This window comes from Pelodiscus sinensis, chromosome 4 (assembly GCF_052426305.1).
Source record: "Pelodiscus sinensis isolate ZL-2025 chromosome 4, ASM5242630v1, whole genome shotgun sequence".
Lineage (NCBI taxonomy): Eukaryota > Metazoa > Chordata > Testudines > Trionychidae > Pelodiscus > Pelodiscus sinensis.
In genome coordinates, this window is record NC_143055.1 from 94,729,324 (window position 1) to 94,751,491 (window position 22,168).

Below are 22,168 nucleotides of genomic sequence, written 5' to 3' on the forward strand. Positions count from 1 at the left end.
AACAATTCCGCTGTGTAGGAAAGATAGAAAATATGGCAAAAGACCAGCTTGGCTTAACAAGGAGATCTTGCATGATCGCAAAATAAAAAAAGGAGTCTCATAAAAAATGGAAACTAGGACAACTAACAAAGGATGAATATAGGCAAGCAACACAGGAATGCACGGGCAAGATTAGAAAGGCAAAGGCACAAAATGAGATCAAACTAGCTACAGGCATAAAGGGAAACAAGACGACCTTTTATAAATACATTAAAAGCAAGAGGAAGACCAAGGACAGGTTAGGCCCACTGCTCAGTGAGGAGGGAGAAGCAGTAACAGGAAACTTGGAAATGGCAGAGATGCTCAATGACTTCTTTGTTTCGGTCTTCACCGAGAAGTCTGGAGGTGTGCCTAACGTAGTGAATACAAGCAGAGAGAGGGTAAGTTTAGAAGATAGGATACACAAAGAACAAGTTAAAAATCACTTAGGAAAGTTAGATGTCAGCAAGTCCTGATGAAATGCATCCCAGGATACTCAAGGAGCTGATAGAGGAGGTATCTGAGCCTTTAGCTTTGATTTTTGAAAAATCATGGCAGACGGGAGATTCCAGAAGACAGGAAAAGGGCAAATCTTGTGCCCATCTATAAAAAGGGGAATAAGAACAACCCAGGAAACTACAGACCGGTCAGTTTAACGTCTGTTCCAGGGAAGATAATGGAGCAGGTAATTAAGGGAATCATATGCAAACACTTGGAAGGTAATAAAGTGATAGGGAATAGCCAGCATGGGTTTGTGAAGAACAAGTCATGCCAAACTAATCTGATAGCTTTCTTTGATAGGATAACGAGCCTTGTGGATAAGGGAGAAGCTGTGGATGTCATATACCTAGACTTTAGTAAGGCATTTGATACGGTCTCGCATGATATTCTTATTGATAAACTAGGCAAATATAACTTAGATAAGGCCACGATAAGGTGGGTGCATAATTGGCTGGATAACCGTAGTCAGAGAGTTGTTGTTAACGGTGCTAAATCCTGCTGGAAAGGGATAACAAGTGGAGTTCCTCAAGGGTCTGTTTTGGGACCCGTACTGTTCAATATCTTCATCAATGATGTAGATATTGGGATAGAGAGTTCGCTTATTAAGTTTGCAGATGATACCAAACTGGGTGGGGTTGCAACTTCTTTGGAGGATAGGGACATAATTCAAAATGACCTTAGCAAGTTAGAGAAATGGTCAGAGGTAAACAGGATGAGGTTTAATAAAGAGAAATGCAAAGTGCTCCACTTAGGAAGGAACAATCGGTTCCATACATACAAGATGGGAAGCGACTGTCTAGGAAGGAGCATGGCGGAAAGGGATCTAGGGGTCATAATGGACCACAAGTTGAATATGAGTCAACAGTGTGATGCTGTTGCAAAAAAAGCAAATATGATTCTAGGTTGTATCAACAGGTGTGTTGCAAGCAAAACTCGTGAAGTCATTCTGCCGCTCTACTCTGCACTAGTTAGGCCTCAGCTGGAGTACTGTGTCCAGTTCTGGGCGCCACATTTCAAGAAAGATGTGGAGAAATTGGAAAGGGTACAGAGAAGAGCGACAAGAATGATTAAAGGCCTAGAGAACATGACCTATGAAGCCAGGCTTCATGAACTGGGCTTGTTTAGTTTGGAAAAAAGATGATAAGGGGGGACATGATAGCAGTTTTCAAATATCTAAAAGGGTGTCACAAGGAGGAAGGAGAAAATTTGTTCCTCTTGGTTTCTGAGGACAGGACAAGGAGTAATGGGCTTAAAGTGCAGCAGAGGAGGTTTAGATTGGACATTAGGAAAAAATTCCTAACTGTCAGGGTGGTCAAATATTGGAATAAATTGCCAAGGGAGGTGGTGGAATCTCCCTCTCTGGAGATATTTAAGAACAGGTTAGATAGACATCTGCCAGGGATGGTGTAGACGGAGCTTGGTCCTGCCTTGAGGGCGGGGGGCTGGACTCGATGACCTCTTGAGGTCCCTTCCAGTCCTATTATTCTATGATTCTATGATAGTAGCTATTGAACTCCCAGAGGCAGGCCTTCAGGTTATGGTAGAAACACAAGGTCTTAGAAGATCACAGAGAGTTGCTCTACTGGTAGGGTGAAGTGGCCCCAGTCAATTCAGGGTTCCTGATTTCACCCATATTAAAACCATGTCTGGTCTGGATTTCATTATAATCTAGTAGGTTAGAGCACTTGTGGTTGCCCATATGAGTGCCATCAGGGCTAAGAATCAGCTCAACATTGGATAATGGATGAGTTGAGGTGACAGACAGCTTTCCTGAAACACAATGCACATAGCTCATTAAGCATTCGCAGCTGAAGTGACTGACTGGCCAAATATTCTACACATCTTGCAATGTCAGTAAGAATGGGATGGAGGCTTCAGCTGTCCCTGCCCTCCCTAAAAGGCTTGGGCAGTCCCAGACAGATGTGGAGATTCGCCCTCAGCCAGTCCCTTTCACCTAAGCACTGTATTATTTGTAAGTTTCTTTCTCTGTCAGATACTGATCATTCAGTTATACATTTAATTCCTGTATTGGGAAAGGAAGAACCCCCTCCTTGAGTATCTGAATATTCCCAATGGCACCTCCACCAGAAATCATAGAATACTAGGACTGGAAGGGACCTCAAGAGGTCAAGAGGTCCACAACCTCCCTGGACAATTTATTCCAGTGTTTGACTACCCGGACAGTTACGAACTTTTTCCTAATGTCCAACCTAAACCTCCCTTGCTGCAGTTTAAGCCCATTGCTTCTTGTTCTATCAGCAGAGGCCAAGATGAACAAGTTTTCTCCCTCCTCCTTATGACACCTTTTAGATACCTGAAAACTGCTATCATGTCCCCCCTCAATCTTCTCTTTTCTGAACTAAACAAACCCAATTCTTTCAGCCTTCCCTCATAGGTCATGTTCTCTAGATCTTTAATTATGGTGGAAGAAATGAAGGAAGAAAGAGGGACACACATAAAAGTACATAACATTACATCAAACACCACCCCATTTAGAATGCAGTGTGCTTATTCTGTTTAAGACAAATCTAGTACAGTGTTAACAACATCCAATTCCACAGTATTCATTAAGCAGTAAGACAAAATATATTACCTGATTATGATTGCCTGAGAAAATGGCTATCACAATCTCTCATGGAAGACATTAGTGTTCAGATCATAAGGAATATAATTATCTCAGGGCAACCATAACTTAGAATTACAGAACGCTTAGTATAAAGCGGGAAAAACTATGTTTTCCAACTTGTGTGCTAGCAGGAGATAAAGTTGATTATTTGTAACGTGCACAGTAGCTTTAGTCATAAATTAAGTTATTCCTCCGAGTCAATGCTCTTTTATGACACATTAATATGTTTGGCATTTCAGGTTCCTGGAGATACTAAATCTATATCGGAGGCACAGTGAGGGTGATACGCGCCCAGGGGGTGAAGGCAAAATCTGCGCCCCCTCCCCACCCCCCAATCATTTGTTACTACCTGTGGGACTTTATACAATCCAATCTGTGCTGGGAGACATGTGAACAGAGTGTTTGCCGGAGTGGGAGCCGGTCTCTGTAGAGCACCGAGCAACATCCCCGGCTTTGCTCGTGTTCTTCAGCAGACAAATGGGACATGTAGGGGGGCTCAGGGCAGGGGGTTCCGGTGTGAGGAAGCAGGTTCGGGACGGGGTTGGTGTTTGGAAGGGCGAGGGTGGAGTTAAGGAGTAATATTCAGGGGGCTGAGTTCGGGGGTGGAGATGCAGGAGTCAGGGATGGCAGTGGGAGGTGAAGGGCTCATGGCAGGGCACTGCAAGGCAGGGGTAGCTTATCGAGGTTGGCCAGTGGCAAATGTGATGCAGCTCTTGCAATGGATTCTCACGGGGGCAAGGGACTGCTGGAGCCGGCCCCGGTTTCCATCTACTCCCCTCCAGCAAGTGGAGCCCTAGCTCTAGGGGCCAGCCCTCGCCTGTAACTGCCCCTGCAGCTCTTGGGGATTGCGTAGCTCCAGGGTCTGCCAGGCCTGCAGCCCAGCCTCCATCCCTGAACTCCAGCTACCACCCCTCCATCCCCCGAATTCAGGGTCGCCATGGTGGGGTTGCTCCAATCTCGCACAGAGCGTCAGCATAAAAAGAAGTCGGGTCTCACTGTCTCACCCAGACTGTGGTGAATAGGCTATTCACAGGCAGCTAAATTGGTGCCCCCATAGCATGGCACCCGGGGACAACTACCCCCCTCCCCAAATCACCGCTCGCTATGCCGCTGCTCTATATGGAGCTCTCAGAGGCACTGCAAATCATGAATCAGCCCAGGAGATTTACTGTATCATTTGACTTTTAAAGAGTTCTAACCAGAGGCAAGCTGACAGATTCATGGCTTGAAGTTGCTGAGTTCCATAAGCAGACTTGCCATCTTGGAAAGCTGTGGGATTTGTAATTCCCAAAATGACATCAGTGTGTCAACACTGAGCAATATAGCTGACACTATAGTCACTAGGGAACACACCTTAGAGTGGCATAAGCAGAGCTCAGGATGAATCAACTCTAGGAAGTGAAAAAGAAGATTGCTACCTGGGAACTATATGAATAACTCTTATCACTTGCTTTCACAGAGAAACCTATTACAGCTTTACACTGCCAGGAAAAGCAGCTGCTTAATCACAGCAGTATTTCTTTCACAAACAAGCTAACATGATTGTCATCAACCTGCAGTGGGGAATCTTGAATTGCCTCATGAAAAGACTAGCTAGCAAGGACAGAAATGAAAGCATCAGATTTGATTATCACTGAATTTGGGGAGGGATCTGAACTTTGCAGGTAGGCCTGTAGGGTAAACTGAGGCAGCCCATGGTGTTTTGCTAAGAACCCCCATTCAATCCTAAATCTGAGACGGGCCTGTAAACCTCACAAGCAGACAGTTAGCATGACCCTACAAAAGGCACAGATGCCCTGGCAACCACATTCCAAGGGGCCGCATCAGACAAGAGAGACTGATACCAAAACAACCCTGCTAACATGTTTTGCTTTAATCCTAGATAATGGGCCCATAAACTCATGGATCACATCAGCGCGAGGTGCCAGTAACCTCTTCACAGATGCATCATAATTTAACCAGATGAAAGTTTCACAAGGCATACTGGAGAGGTCGACAAAGGCTTCCCTTGTCGACCACGGCATATCTAGACTGCCGCGCTGTGCCGGATCAGCTGATTGTTGGCACAGCGTGGTGGCCATGTTTATTTTAATGAAGCGAGGATTATTTAAATCTCCGCTTCTTTGCCTATGCCAAATAAACTATTTTACGTGGCTCCGTCAACGGAGCCACGTAGTCTAGACATAGCCTTAATGCATACTTTAAGAACAATTAAGATTTCCTTTCTTCTTGGCATCTTTCTTTATAATTACCTACTCCACCATAAACTTTGAAATATGATGCTTATTAAACTACAAACAAGCATGAAATGGTTTTTGACAAATGAAGTAGCATTCAGAATCAGTTCTTGGTACATCTTTGAACACAGAGAATAGGGTGCATTCAGATGAAGACGCAGGAAGGCAAAAGCATACTTGCCCTGTTTACCCCCAAAGATTATCCTTGGCACAGCGAGAAAGAAGCTATAACACAAATCTCAGCTAGCTAACAAATCAAAGGTTTAAACACCATTCACTATGCTCACAGAAAACAGAGTCAGGGTTTTTGTTTTGAATCATAGTACATAATTACTAAGCTACCAAAAATATTGTGAAAAAGCTTGTGTTTAGATACACCAAACCCTTCCAAAAGCACACACTGTTCTTAATTATTCTCATGTGCTCAGGCTGTGATAAATCAGTAACAACAACAATAGTCTTCTAAACTTATAAAGGACCAAGTTCTGGCTCTCTCTATAGGGATAATACACCTAAATGAATCTAAAACAAAAATAAATGAGGCTTTATAAACACCAATATTTAAAAAGGGCTCTAGAGGCGATCCTGGCAATTACAGACCAGTAAGTCTAACTTCAGTACCGGGCAAATTAGTCGAAACAATAGTAAAGAATAAAATTGTGAAGCATGTAGAAGAACATCATTTGTTGGACAAAAGTCAACATGGTTTCTGTAAAGAGAAATCCTGTCTTACTAGTCTGTTAGAGTTCTTTGAAGGGATTAACAAAACATGCGGACAAGGGGGATCCAGTAGATATAGTATACTTAGATTTTCAGAAAGCCTTTGACAAGGTCCCTCACCAAAGGCTCTTGTGTAAATTACATGGCCATGGGATAAGAGGGAAGGTCCTTTCTTGGACTGAGAACTGGTTAAAAGACAGGAAACAAAGGGTAGGAATAAATGGTAAATTTTCAGATTGGAGAGGGGTAACTAGTGGTGTACCCCAATGGTCAGTCCTGGGGCCAATCCTTTTCAACTTATTCATAAATGATCTGGAGAAAGGTGTAAGCAGTGAGGTAGTAAAGTTTGCAGATGATACAAAACTGTTTAGGATAGTCAAGACAGAAGCAGACTGTGAGGGACTCCAAGACGATCTCACCAAACTGAGTGATTGGGCAACAAAATGGCAAACGAAATTTAATGTGGATAAGTGTAAAGTAATGCACATCAGGACAAATAACCCCAACTATACGTACAGTATGATGGGGGCTAATTTGGCTATGACCAATCAGGAAAGAGATCTTGGAGTTATCGTGGACAGTTCTCTGACAACTTCCACACAGTGTGCAGCAGCGGTCAAAAAGGCAAATAGGATGCTAGGAATTATTAGGAAAGGGATAGAAAATAAGACCCAGAATATCTTAATGCCCCTGTATAAAACTATGGTATGCCCACATCTTGAATACTGTGTACTGAGGTGAGGAGACCACATCTAAAAAGATATTTTGGCCTTGGAAAGGGTTCAGAAAAGGGCAACTAAAATGATTAGGGGTTTGGAAAGGGTCCCATATGAGGAGAGGTTAAAGCGACTGGGACTTTTCAGTTTAGAAAAGAGGAGACTGAGGGGGGGATATGATAGAGGTCTATAAAATCATCAGTGGTATGGAGAGGGCCGATAAAGAAAAGTTATTTATTAGTTCCCTAAATAGAAGAACTAGAGGACACCAAATGAAATTAATGGGGAGCAGGTTTAAAACTAATAAAAGAAAGTTCTTCTTCACACAGTGTGTAGTCATCCTGTGGAACTCCTTGCCAGAGGAGGCTGTGAAGGCTAGGACTATAATAGAGTTTAAAGAGAAGCTAGATAATTTCATGGAGGTTAGGTCCATAAAAGGCTATTAGCCAGGGAATAAAATGGTGTCCTTGGCCTTTGTCTGTCAGAGGCTGGAGAGGGATGGCAGGAGACAAATTGCTTGATCGTTGTCTTCGGTCCACCCTCTCTGGGGCACCTGGTGCTGGCCACTGTCAGGAGACAGGATACTGGGCTGGATGGACCTTTGGTCTGACCCAGTACGGCCGTTCTTATGTTCTTATTTATGCAGATCTCCAAATAAAGTAAACGGAATTTGAGTGAGACAGACAGAAGCATCTGATAAGTTATATCTTAAGTCAGTCCTAGTCTGAGCCTAGCAACACTACAGCTAAGGCTAATATGCAATTACTAGACAAAGCCACTTTTTAGATAATCATAACCATAGTAATAACATTCCTTTCAGGCTGACACCTTCCAAACTTGGTCTCAGAGTGGCAGCGGATATGTTTTTGCTAAGTCTGACTGTATATGATCCTCCACGTTAAATATTCTTGTGTGCAGAGAACAAAACTTTGATAAACTGTTTGAAATTGAGACTCTGGGCCTGATTATGGTCTCATGCTATTGTCATTCATCTAAGTATGTGGCTTGATGTTCAGAGGTGCTGAACACCTGTTTCTTCCCCCAATGTCAGTACAAGGGGTGAAGACGACATATTTCTGAGAATCAAGCCTTTTTTTTTTTTTTTATAAAAGGTACCTGCCCACTGGCTGGATTGTGGCTTGAATGCCACACCCCACAGAAGAGAACGCACTGAAGCCACCGCACTCCCAAAGCAACACTGGAACCTCTTGTCCCATCCATTAGGATGGAGCAACAGATTACACTGACCTTCTCTGAGCCACTAGAGGGCCATGAGCTCAAACTCCTCCCTATCCACTTTTCAGAACCCAGCTCCTGGGCAGCAAGCAGGAACAAAAAGCTTTTGAAATCCCCAGGGACCCATATTTTTAAACAGGTCACTAAGTGCACCATCACTGAGCAGCAGCTCAGTTCATGGGCCTACGAATCTGGGTGCATAAGTACAGATTTCAATTCTCATAGAGACACGTTGCTTATTATATGTTTGGAAATGGGGCAGCTTTGAATCATAGGAAGGTGCTCTATCAAGGGAAGAATTATTTAGAAATGTTAACCTTTAAGAATTAAAGACTTAAGAAAGTAGTAAAGTATCAGTCTACACTAATCAGTTTCATTATCCTGGTGAGTGTCCTGTCTGAGAAGTGTTCAACTATTCTCTGGAAGGCTGTAGAAGAGATCAGAGTCCAAGAGAGGGAACCCAGGAGGGAGGATGCCAGAGCGAGACACATTCATGCAGGAGAGGAAAACCAAGCCAGAAGACAAGATGAGGAGGTGGAGACTAGGGATATGAATGGCTAACTGGTAAACATTACCCTTACTGCGTGATGCTTAATGGTTATGGTTAACCGGCTGGGGTTGAAGCAGCCCCCCACCTTCACGACTCACAGAGGGCTGCTCCAGCACCATGGGGCCCACCACAAGCAGGTGGTGCTCCAGTCCACTTGGAGCGGTCCCTCAGTCCACAGCAGGCCCAGCTCAGCCATGCTGTGGCAGAGGCGCTTCAGCTCACCCAGAATGCATCGCCCCCCCCCACTCCGGTCCACAGTGGGCCCAGCCTAGCAATGCTGTGGCAGGGGAGCCACTCTTGTCTGCCCACCCTCATTTAATTGGTTAACCAGTTAAACATATCCTTTAACCTGTTAACTAAACAAACAGGATTTTACATTCTTAGCGGAGACTGGAGAGGGGAATGAGACTGGAGAGAGAAACCTGAGATAGGGAGTGATGAGCAAGAGGTGCAAGGAGAAGGTGGGGACTGGAGATGGGGGAACAGAGTGGAAAATGAATCTCGGAAGAGGGGATGTGGAGGTTGGAGAAGATAACCTGAACTTGTGGAGATGCTGAACTTGTGGAGATGCTGAGGATAATTAAGCTCATCAAGCAGCTGAAGACTCGAATAAGTTTCAGAGTAGTGGAGGCCTATTGTGACATGAGTAATTACTTCTTCCTTCATGATCTCATTTTTCTGGAAGACAAAATTAGAGACGTAAATGAATCATCAGGTTGAAAACACAATATGTGTTAAATAAAAGTCAGTAGGCTAAGAACATAGAATGTCTGAGCCAACTAAGACAAGCAGAAGAACACCCAGGGAACTATACCTTGTCAATTAAATAACTAGGGACAAAATAAGGTAATAGGAATATTGAGATGAGGTAAAGAGCAAGTCAAACCATGGACAGCACATGCTGCATGGGAACTGGTTCCTGCAACGTAACAAAGCAAATCCTAAAATGTGTGAAAAAATGAACACAAATCAGACATCAAGAATGGCAACATAGAAAAAACCAGTAGGAGAACATTTTAACCTCCTGGGAAACAGTTAGACTTGAAAGTTGCCAAGCAAAAAAAAATAAAAAAAACAAGCTTTTACAACATGAAACTGCTGAGCTGGAATTAATATGTAAATGTGACACCATCTGAATGGGTCTGAACAGAGACTGGGAATGGCTCTCTCATTTAGGTATTCCCACCTTTTTAATCCACATGCACCTGATTGAATTAGCTCTGATGTAACACTCTCATCCCTGCAACCCTATCTGTTTCTTCTCCCCCTCCCCCCCCATGCATCTAATGAAATGAGCTGCAACTCTTGAACCTTATGCTGTAACACAATTTTTAATCTTTATGGTGCCACTGGACTCCTCATTGTTTTTGCTAAAACAGACTAACACAGCTACCTCTGAAACATGCAATGAGATGTTTAATGTATACACAAGGGAGGGTAACTTGGAGCTGTGATGCACCATCCATCCATACCTGATGTGTTTCAGTCTGATCAACTGTGTATGGTATTGCTATTTGCCAAATAAAGACATCTGAGTGGCAAAGCCTAGAGTCAAACAGAATTCTTGGGAAGCTGAGTGGAATCCCAACAATCAGCATGGTGGGAAGGGGAAGAGGGGAGCTTTTGGAGTGAATAACTCTTCCGTTCTGCATCAGCCTTTTTACTGATGTTCTCCTGGCCCTACGTAGAGTGAGCTGGACAATGAAAAACACCGGCTCCCATTTCCACCTACTCGGGGGTCCAAGGAGCATGAAAATATCACAAACTTCTTCCCCCCCCAAAAAAAAAAAAAAAAAAAATCAAAAGAAAATTCTCAAAAAAGGTTAATTAAATTGTAATTTAGTTTGCACATAAATATAGATTACTTAATGGTAAAATTATGTTATGTCATCAAGAATGGTGGACACTCAGTGCTCTTGTACCGATGACCAACCGATAGGGAACCACAAGTCTGAACAATTTTGGTGCCAGAATTTTTATTTAAAACATTGCAAGCAGAGTTTCTTGAAACAATAAGGGATGAATCCAAACCGTGTTAGGAACACTTGGGTATTTTCATTCCACTTGAGCTCATGTTTATTCCTTTCAGCAGAAACATAATGCCTTTGCAAACACGAGTATCACAATAAAGTATCCCACTCCTGGGGTCAACACAGGTAACAGGCATCATTCAATGCAGAAAGCAAAATTATAGCACATGAAAGTGTGTTAAAAAGAGGTCTGCATCCTCCTACCAAATTCTAAAGATTCCTATAGTGCAAGTTTCTTGACATACTTTGTTATTCAAGAAATCACATGTCTTTGCTGAGTGACATTACTGATTTTTAATGAAATTAGAAAGAGGTTTTCTTAAATTTTATTTAAACTTGCTTGGGAAAGAATTTGGTTTCTTATTTATCGCACGAAGATGGTCCAGAAATTAGAAATCCCATGTTCTACTCCTGGCACTGCCCATGGGTCTCTGCACCTCAGGATGACCTCTCTCTAAAATAAGTATAATAAGGCCTACTTCACAATTAACGTCTGCAGAGTACTTTGAGATTCTGAGGTGAGAAAGGACACAAGTGAAAAAAAGTTACAACTGAATTGGGTATGCTGAGCAAAAAGCAAGCACTCTTTTACATGAGATGTGAAAGTAAATGCACTAGCTATTTTACCCTACATGTATTAATCTGTTACAATATCAAGAGACTAATGGAAAGTCATTATTAAAGATTAGTGAAACAAACAATGTAGAGCGCATTTAATTTCTATCAAAGGTCTAAAGTCAATTTCATTGAAAAAAAATAGAACGATGAGAAGAAATTACAATATAAACTATGCCTGGTTCATGGCAAATTATTCCCAGGTGAGAGGTGATAAAAGAGCAATAAGGACTCACACAGAGGAAGGAGAGAGGTACAAGGGTAGGGGGAGGGTTATATGTTGTGTTTTATAGCATTTAACATTCACACTAGATATGGAACCAAACCATAGTCCTAGACCAGACCCCATCTCTTATTCCAACCTTGAAGCAGTTTGAATCTACATCTGATCCAAATTTGAATTTTGCTGTTTAGCCATCTTACTGCAATTGGCCTATGCAGAATACATATCTTGAATTCCTAGGAAGTTCGAACCTGAATTTGAACTCCGTGGCTCAATCTCCTTCTTTAATTTTTGGTTGGTATAAAAGAAAAATGCAGGAGAAAACATACTTTAGAAGCATGTCCTTAACCTCACTTGTTGCATACTTTTACCATTATCAGTCTTTGATGAATGGAAGCCTATAACTGAAATACTAGCTCCATTAATGTCAGTGACAAAACTCCAATCAACATCAATGGGGCCAGGATTTCATTCCAGGCATGCTGGGAGCTATCCCAAAGACCCACAGAACAAGCATTCCCCATATTTTAGATTACTAGTGTGGTAAGTGTCCCTTACCTGTAGATTTGTTTTAGGGATTGTGCTAATGAAGGGAAATGCTCTTCATTTAAGAATGGTCAGCAGACCATCTTTCAAATTCTGCAGTAAAATTCCCTTACCCAACAGAATTGTAAGCTTAAAATCAGCTTTCCATGAAGTGTTTAGAAGCTGTCTGCAGGATATCAGCAAAACCGGGTAGCCTTCAGTGTCCTTTAACTCTCCCTACTCTTTTAGCTACAGTAATTGAAAAGAGGCCCGCAGGGCAGCAATGACAGTGGGTGTCAAAAGGTTAAGGGCACTGACAAAGATAAATGGAAAAAGAGAAGCCTCCAGGTGGTAAAGAGCTGTTTATACATAGCAATGCTGAACATAAAAGAATGTGGAGAAGTATTGTCTGGTGCCCACTATTTGGTTTACTGCCGTTTGCATGAAAAGCCTCAGGAAAAAAAACAATGAATTCTTCAGTATTTAAATGTCAGCATAGAGTAAAGGCAACAGTAACAGGCTCTCAGTATACTGCAAATCATTACATGTTTTTCTTTGAACAAACATATTATGACACTCACTAACACAGATTTAAAAGTACATTTTAAAGCACCTGAACCTTACCTCCTTTTGTAGGCTCACTTTTTGCCAACATTCGGGCCAACAAAATGAACCACAGACACAAAACCAAATACTTGTGACTAACTACACAGTCTGCACTGTAAGCAGTTGATTAGAGGCACTAATGCTCAGATTTTCTCCAACAATTGAGTAGTGGGTCCAGTTTGTGTAGTGAACATTTTGAAAATTTCGTGCTGAGTCAGTCACACAAACCACCAATAAATCAGCAACTCCCCTAACTGGCAGATCATACTTATGTTGCAGACTAGAGTTTTTACCTGGCATTGCACAGGTCCTTGTGGGGACTCAGTATAAGGGGTGGGGAGGTGCAGCAGTCTGGGCAAGGAGACGCAAGGTGCAGGACTCAAGGCAGGGGGTGCAGAGCAAGAGACTCCAGGGTTCAGGACAAGGGACTCAGGACAGGGGGTGGGAGTGCAGGAATCTTGACAAGGGGAAGAGGGGTGAGGGAGATCAGGGAAGGGGGATCACAGCAAGGGTGGGTGCAGGAATCAGGGCATGGGGACTCATGCTGGAGGCTTAGGAAAGGTGTCAGAGTCGGAGGGCTTACTGGTGGATGAGTGTAGCACTGCTCCAGCTGTTGGAACCAAAAGTTTTATATTTGTATTTTAGGTTTAGCAATATAATTTAATGATGTAGCAATAATATAGCAATATAAGGTGTATGTTAATACACATTTCATTAAATTAAGTTTAGTTAAATGTTTATTTCTTTGTCCTAAATTTTAGTGAGTTTAGTAGATGGGCCTAAGTAAAAAGATAGTTTCTAATATTGTGTCTGTGTTAATGAGACTAGAAGAATGTTGAAGGCTAAGGTCTTAATTGTTTGATTTACAACACCTTTTTGCTTTGCCCAGTGTAGATATTGATGCTATGCCCTCCCTTGAGAAGTCCTTGTAAAAGATTGTTTGTGTGTGAAAGAGGCATGTATGTTGAGATAAAGATGCAAAAGTTATTGCTCAGAACCAGATGGCCAAAGGAGGCAGGGTGAGCGTGGGCAAAAATGAGACAGCCCGGCGTCAAAGAAAAATCATCTATAATAATTGATGCGGACCCCTACTCATAAGACGATCAGATATTGGCAGATTGACAGCCTTAAAGCAGAGCTAGCACCCTTGAAAAGATGACTGATTACAGGATGAGCTTTGGAAAATGTTTTGGGAACACTGACGCCAAAGATAACACTCTGGTCACGGGCTGACACAGTGAAATCCATAGACTTCAACAGAGAAAAGGATTATAAAAGCAGGATGCCTGGCTATGGAACTTTGGGTTTGTCTTGCCACCAACTCCAGAAGAGCATCAACCAAGGCCCTGCTCTCCCTCTGTGTTCAATCTAGCTGGCCACTAGACTGATACAGAATCTGTACTGGTAACTATAACATCGTCTGGTGTGTGTGCGTGTGCATGTGCATTGCAATTGCTGTAGTCTCAATAAATGCGGCGTACTGCCTTTTCCCCCTATAAAAGATCTTGTGTGCTTCGTTTAAGCAGATAACACAGCTGTAGCTCCTCCCAGGGGCTAGGGTTACATACCTCCCAGGGGGCCCGGGCTGCACTGCCCAACTTCCCCCTCCACGCCTGCAGCGGAGGGGGGGCAGGAGAGAGTGGCAGGGACTGGGTAATTACTGTACCAAAGAAAGCTCTCTCTCTCTCTCTCATAAATTATGTGATTTAAAAAGGGACAAACTTAAAAGATGACACTTCTGTCTCAATTATGTTTACTTTTTATTGGTACAAGTAACTCCAAACATCACTGTAAGCCCAGGGGTGGGAGGCTTCCGACCCACAGGCTGCATGTAGTTCATCAAGATTAGCCCCTGGCAGGAAGCGTTGTTTACCTTTTTTTAAACCAGTGGGAGCTGGCTGGGAACGGCAAACTGCGATCACTGGTTGCTGAGGGGCTCCATGCCTACAGGACTCCATGCTCAGGTAAACAAAGCATCCACCCTCTAGTACAGGGGTGGGCAAAAGGGCGTCCGCGGGCCTGATCTGGCCCACCACGCAGGTTGATCCGGCCCACGGAGGCCTTGCCGGTCCCTGGCCAATCAGGGCCTGGGGGCAGCGCATGAAGTTTTCTCCGCCCGAGCGTGCCACGCTTAGAAGCGCCATGCACTCCTGGCAGGGTGGGAGGAGACTTTGCGCACTTCCCTGCCCCCAAGCCCTGATTAGCCTGAGGGCAAAAGGGGGAGCGTGTGAAGTCTCCTCTCACCGCCAGGGGCATGGGCTCTTAGGGCGAAGCTCTGGGGGAGGGCAAAGGCGCCTTCCGGTGTGGCCTGGGGCTGCTTAAAAAAATTTCTGAAGTGGCCCCGGCAAAAAATTATTGCCCATCCCTGCTCTAGAAGCTTACCTCGGACGAGCTGCGTGCAGCCAGCGCACCTGTGGTTCCCCATCCCTGCTATAAGCCAAAGTGTGACTGGACAGAATTTTTTTTTCCTTCTAATTTTCAGTTTGCTTATTTTCTGCATTGGACAGCTGATACTCATTGATATGACACCCTCTTAATTGACAATGGTCACGTAGTTTTTTCCTGAAGTTATGCCAGTTATATTAGCATGCAAAAAACCCAGACAATAACTTCTAGCCATTTTCATTTATAAATACACATAGCTACAGAATATAATTTACTCCCTCAGTTCAACTGCCTTAGACAACAGCTTTCTTCTTCCATTTTATTTATAAAAGTAGTATCGTAAAGTACATTTATGGCCTACTAATTTATCAAACAAGATTGCTCAGTTTAGCAAAGACAAGTATTGCTAATAAAACCTAGCTCCAGCTCTACAGACTTTGTGTCCCTTAGTCTATAAGTAATGAAATTCACCATCTGTTCAACTGTGTGTGGTTTTCCCTCCCCCAGTTTTTCTAATTGTTTTGCAGTTAGCCAAGCTGATCATGACATAGCCAGTAAAGGATTCAAACATTCATCAACTGACAGCAAAATAAGACATCTGGAAGAAAAGTAAGTGGCACTTCATAACTTCTCCTGCATAGTAAGAGCAACGTTAGCAAATGGAAAAACAAGAAATGCATTTCCATTGAATGAAGAGGTATTGTTTAACATCATCAGTTACATGGCACTACAAAATCAGCTAGAAAATAATTGTTATAAGAAATCTATTTTATTTTTGCCAATTTATTCCCAGATAGCCTATGTTCAACTTTTTTCTTTCATCAAAGGAAGTACAGACCAAAGGCCATTTGCAGCGTGTTGTAGCTTTGTCTATTGATTATTAATCTATTGGCTCCTAAAAGAGAAGATATTTCCAGCTGTAATGTTGCCAAGCATACAAAGTGCCAGCTATGAAACATGGCATAGTGCATTCATTGTTTATGAAGCAGAGGCCTTCTAGTTCCTTGAAGCTCAATGAAATAATTTACTCACCCAACTTAAAACCATAACGAAAATTGGTTCATTCAGACTATGAAAGCTGTACATTCTAGCAGCCTACTATTCCATCTTGGTTTGTAAGCATAAGACAAATTCTTCCAAGATTCAGTTCAACCAGGGTTGAAATTGGTTCAGTATTTTAAATTATTCTGACTTCCATAAAATGATGTAATGGTTCAAAAAAAAAAAATCAAGAAACACAAGCTAAATATGAGTCAAGAGTGTAACACGGTTGCAAAGAAAGCAAACACCATTCTGGGATATATTAGCAGGAGTGACATAAGCAAGATGTAAGAAGTAATTCTTCTGATCTATTCCACACTGAGTGTTGTGTCCAATTTTGGGCTCCACGCTTCAGGAAAAATGTGGACAAATTGGAGAAAGTCCAGAGAATACGACCACAAAAGGTACAAGATCTAGAAATCATGATCTAGGAGGCAAAACTGGGATTGTTTACTCTGGAAAAGATAAAACTAAGAGGTGACAACCATTTTCAAGTACCTAAAAAGTTATTACAAGGAAGAGGGAGAAAAGAAAATGTTCTCAACGTCTGATGATAGGACAAGAAGCAATGGGCTTAAATCACAGCAAGGGAGGTGTAGATTGGAAATATGAAAAACATTCTAGCTGTCAAGGTGGTTAAGCACTGGAATAGATTGCCTAAGGAGGTTGTGGAATCTCCCATCAATGGAGATTTTTAAAAGTTAGACACCACAGGCCAGAGATGGATCACCAGGGTTAGCCCCTAGCAGACTACCAGCATTTACCTGCTCGTCTGCAGGTATAGCTGCTTGCAGCTCCCACTGGCCACAGATCGCCGTTCCCAACCAGTGGGAGCTGTGGGAACTCGTGTCCTGTTCTGTGCCACTTCCTGAAGCTCTCATTGGCTGGGAACAGCAATCCAGCACCAATGGGAACTGTGAGTGGCTGTACCTGCGAACGCACAGGTTAAAAAGTGCCAGTGGCCTGCCAGGGGCTAACTCTAGCAAATCACCTGGGGCTTATTAACCACCCTCTGGTCTAGTTTTGCCATGAGTGCAGGGGACTGGACTAGATGACCTTTCAAGGGCCCCTTCTAGTCATATAATTCCATGATCACATTAAACTTTCCTAGCACTCTACCAAGTAATTGGCCAATATTAAAATTAGGGTTGTCTATTAATGTGCATCAACGCCTGCGATTAATGCAGAGCACAATTAATGCATTAATTTTTTAAATGTGTTAATCACGGGCATTTCTGCAGCGCTGCCCCCTTTGAACGCCGGTAGGGTGTTTCAAACGAGCAGCACAGTGGGAGCCCGGGATCAGCTGGAGTCCCCAGCTGACCCCAGGCTCCCTGCAGCAATGCCCCTTTGAAATGCCATCGCTGCGTTTCAAAGGGTCAGCACAAGCAGAGCGAAGGATCAGCTGGGGACTCCAGCTGACCCCAGGCTCCGCATTGCACTGCACCTTTGAAACGCTGCAGAAGGTTTTCAAAGAGGCACCGCTGCACAGCTGATCCTGGGTTCCCACAGTACTGCCCCTTTGAAGTGTCACAGCGGCAGCACTGCACAGAGCCGAGGCTCAGCAGGAGACTCCAGCTGACCTCAGGCTCTGCATTGTGCTGCCCCTTCGAAACACTGCGGTGGCATTTCAAAGGGGCAGCACAACTCAGAGCCCAGGGTCACCTGGAGTCTTATTGTTTAATCGTACAATTAATCTTTTTTTTAAGATTAAAAAATTGCAATCAATTGCGCAATTACTAGACAGCCCTAATTAAAATCCAACCTCACTTTTATAGCCACTAGATTTTCGCCACTTGCATTCGTTTTAGCATATGAATCCTTTGCTCATGAGACCATTTTTCTAAGCATCTTTTGACATCCTAGCAGAGAGCAACCCTGAAAGTCATTACGACTGGAATTCCTTTAGCACATTCATTGTAATTACAGAAACCTTTATACAAGCAGCTCTCTTACAAGTTTGGATGCCAGCTCTGCCCTTCCTGCACTTTACTGGACTTCATTTATCTGCTAAGTCATATAAAAACATACATAGCTCACATTACCAGACTTTGTGATACAGATTGAGTGTGTGAGGCACAGAGATTGGAAGTGTGTGTGTGTGTGTGTATATATGAATGACACAGAAATAATGTGGCACAGAGATACAGTGTGTGTATGCTGGCTGAATTTGAGATAAGCCATGCTCTGTTTCTCTAAGACCAGAAAAGCTGCCCAGCTCTGCTGTCTCCCCCTTCCCTGGTTCTGAAGAGATGGTGTGTGTGTGTGTGTGTGTGTGTGTGTACACACGTGTGAGCATGTGCATATGACAGAGTGCATGAGTACTAAAATCTTAAAAACAGTGCACTGCCTCTTAAGACAGGCGCTCTTCTGAGTCACTAACCATCCATGCTACAGATTGGAGCAGCTCTGCTGTGTGTGACTCCCACTCCCCAATCCCTGCTCTGAGGTTCAGGGGCACACCCTGACTTCAGCATTCCCCTCTCCTCTCCACACACCCCCCCCCCCCCAGCTCTGCACAGTTAGCGGCAGAATCCTGGGAGCAGCTCAGCTGCAGGAGGGAGCAAGGTGAGGGAGGGGCAGCTGAACACACCTGCAAGCATGTACGCTCTGCTAGTCAGCTAGACAGGTTGGAGAGAAATGCTTGGCAGGCCAGATCCGGTCTATAGGCCTGATTTTCCCCACCCCTGATCTAGAGGTAGAGGGACTCCCTGTTTGGGTGTATGGGCAATGCAGTGTTCAGCCTCCATGCTGACTCTGTTTTTGGTCTCTCTGCTGACACTATTAACAAGGGGCTACATAGAGTGATATTAAGTTTTTGTGATATTCATGTCTGGAACTCTACTAGTATCAACAACAACTTTCCACTCAGGCCACAGAAAAGCAATCATAGCTTCCAATTACTACTGACCTGTGACAAGATTTGAAATAGTGACATATTGGTGAAAGATTTTGTAACCTATTAAGAATTTTTACACCATTCAGTGCTCTAATACCCTAATAAATTTGTTAGTCTTTAAGGTGCCACCAGACTCCTTGTTTTTTTTTTTTTTTTTTTTTTGCTGAAATCTACATTCGTTTCATTATATATTTAATATGTGCTCAGCCATTATTCAGAATAAAATTATACAAAACGTTCATGAACTTGCAATAAAATAGAGTGAAATATTTCATTAATTTCAATATGAATACCATTCTGTTGCTGGATCTCATGTTAAGGTATAGTACATGTAAGAGGTATAATCTTACCATTATCTTCATTAGAGAAGTAGATAATATCACTGGAAAAATTGTCACCCTCTTTTAAGGCATAGCTGATAAAAGAAACATGCTATAAGTGAATCAAAGCATTTTACTGCAGAATATAAAACTTACCAGTAGAATTTAATTATAGGTATTTTACTTCAGTAAACAATATTTGATCACATTCCCATAAACTACTAATTATTTTTGAAGAATAATGCTTTAACATTAGCTTAGACAAAGAAACAGCCAGCTGTAGAAGACTCCCCACAAGAACACACTGTTGTAGTAGCATTGCATTACAGAGCAAGGTAGGAAGTATCAGAAATTAACCTGTTTACACATTTAAAGCTAAAAACTAATTTGTTGTTTTAATCTGTTAATATATTAATTACAAGTTTTAACTAAATGCAAATTCTGGTTATCAGAAACCCTTCACCAACAATATGGCAAGAATGACTCTGCTACACTTTAATTAATTATACAGTGGAGGGTAAAACTTGAGCCCCATAGTTTTGGATTAAAAAAACCCTAATACACAAAACTATTGCACATGACTATATCGGGGGGGAAAACAGTGGGAAGTGTGGGAATTATTTTATTTTATATTGTGACCATTTCTGAACTTGCTAATTCAAAGATTACTGAAGATATTTTTCTTCTTCACAAACAAAGTTAAGAGTTTCAGTTTTATGTGAACCTTCTTTGTGCATCAATTTCTTCATACACAATTCAGCAAAGCAAATATTCTGGATCTAATGCTTCTCTGCATAATTGCGTGTTAATTGCTATTGAAGGTAACAGGCTCTAATTGAAACAATTATTTACAGATGTGGAACATTAACAGCTACATTGTAAACATTTTTCACTACACTAGAGATTGAAAGATGAACTGAAAGACAAATAAAGTGTTAATAAAGAAGAACTCAATCTGAAATTTGTTACAGACTAGAGCCTTGAAACTACAAATAAGTGCATCATAAAAGAAGCTTTTTTCCCTCTTCCCAAATTAAGGTTGTGCATTTCTTCAGCATGTAATAACAGAACTAAAGCAGCTAAGGGCAGTGGAAAGAGCCATTTCTTGCACTGTTTAATTAGTATTTAGACTTGACTAGGTTGTACACCTGCGTGAAAGTCAACCATGAAGTTTTTCTAGTCATCTGTGTATATTTTCTGCTACAAGGGTTTTGCCCTCTGCAAAATGAGCACCCGAAAACCTAACGATGCTCCAAGATGAGGCAGCAAAATCTGTCAGTGGACTTCTGCACAAATTCCATGCTGGAGTGTCAACCGGTCTTTTGAGGCTCATGTCAGCTCAGCTGTGGTGCAGGTGAATGGATAAAGTCTCTAAAAGGTAGAGGTTCCACAATGTGGAAAGAGTTAATGAAAAGTTTAATATAGTCCCGGACTGTGTTAGGTTTATAGTGTTATATTTACAGATTCGCTGCTGGTTTCCCAGAGGGGATTGTGGAGGACAATCCATGGAGTGCACCCATTCTTCTTGACCCCGTGCCTAACCACACCTACTTACATCCATATTTGCAACCTGATAGCCTCTTCTTTTCTAAATCCAGAAACAAAGGTGGCTGCTTTCTGCTTTTGTCCCCATTTTGATCTTGGGAGGTGGGAAGAAGATCTATAGTCAAAGCGCTTTGGGGCCATATTAAGATTTGATTATCCCCCTATAAGAGATGAGTAACTCCACATTGCTATACATGGGAACTGCTTGTGTCCTGTGACAGAACAATAGGATCCCAGATCACACTTTGACACTAGGGATGTAGGGGTAACCAGTTACCTGGTAAGCATTGCCCAGCTGGCTTGCTTACTTAGATAACTAGTTAACCAGCACCCAGCCAGGCTGGAGCAGCCCCCATGGTGCAGCACATGTGGAGGGGCTGCTGTAGCCTAGCCAAGCCCACCACACTGTACTGTGGGGCACACAGAATGGGGGCTGCTCCAGCCCAGCTGGGCTCACCATGTCACGCCATGGGAAGGGGCTGCTCTAGTGGCCTCCTGCCCACAACACGCCTTGCTGGCCAATTAACCAGTTAAACATATAGTTTAACTGATTAACATTTTAAATGGGATTTTACATCCCCATTTGACACATTATCAGCAAATCTACAAATCCCATCTTTAGAGGTGGTGAAACTGAAGTACAGAAACGTAGAATGAATTTGCCTAGGTCACACACCAAGACTGGAATGGAGGCTAGGGCTACATTTTTTAAAAGTATTTATTTGATGTAGGCTCTTAAGTCCTTCAAATGTGATGTGGAGCAATTCTGGCATCCACTGGAAGTCTCACTGAAAAAAAAAAAAAAATCAATGGTCCCTGGGTTACTAAATCACAAAGTATGTCCACACAGCCCATGGAAAACAAACCAGCAACAAGCCTTCCAGCCAGGATCAAGATTCAAGTTCACTGGGTTTGTGCTAATACTCTAAAATGGCTGAGTAGACATCTCTAGACTCCAGGCTGTGCAGCAACGTCAAAAGTGCTGCTTACACAGCTATTTTTGGAGTGCTAGAGTGAATCCCACAATCCCAAGTGATCTGAAACAAGTTCACTGGCATGGGCTATGTAGAGATACCTCAGGTGCTTTTGAAAAATGTACTCTATGCCTCTTAGTGCATGGTACCAGGACCTAACCACTGAACCATGCATAGGGTTATCATCAAGTCTTGCAAGTAAATCTGAGACATTTAGGTGAAGTGTTAGTAAATAGAACAAGCCTTTCTACTTCCTTTTAAAATGAATCTAATTTCAAGGCTACCATGTACCTTAAGATCTTTGTCTTTATCATTTTTCTAAAAACAATCCAGTAAATTTTATATCACCTCACAAGTGAGAAAGCGAACTGCCTATGGTACACTGATGGATCTGAAGGCTG

The 22,168-nt window shown here is 42.6% G+C and overlaps 1 protein-coding gene across 1 annotated transcript in view; it reads right to left on the bottom strand.

The window, feature by feature from the left end:
* Nucleotides 1-22,168, bottom strand: part of FREM3 (FRAS1 related extracellular matrix 3) — a 33,481-nt gene that overhangs the window by 7,461 nt on the left and 3,852 nt on the right. The window contains 3 exon segments of the mRNA XM_089778204.1: nt 2,103-2,289; nt 19,279-19,343; nt 20,101-20,164. Coding sequence (XP_089634330.1) covers nt 2,103-2,289; nt 19,279-19,343; nt 20,101-20,164 — 316 coding nt within the window.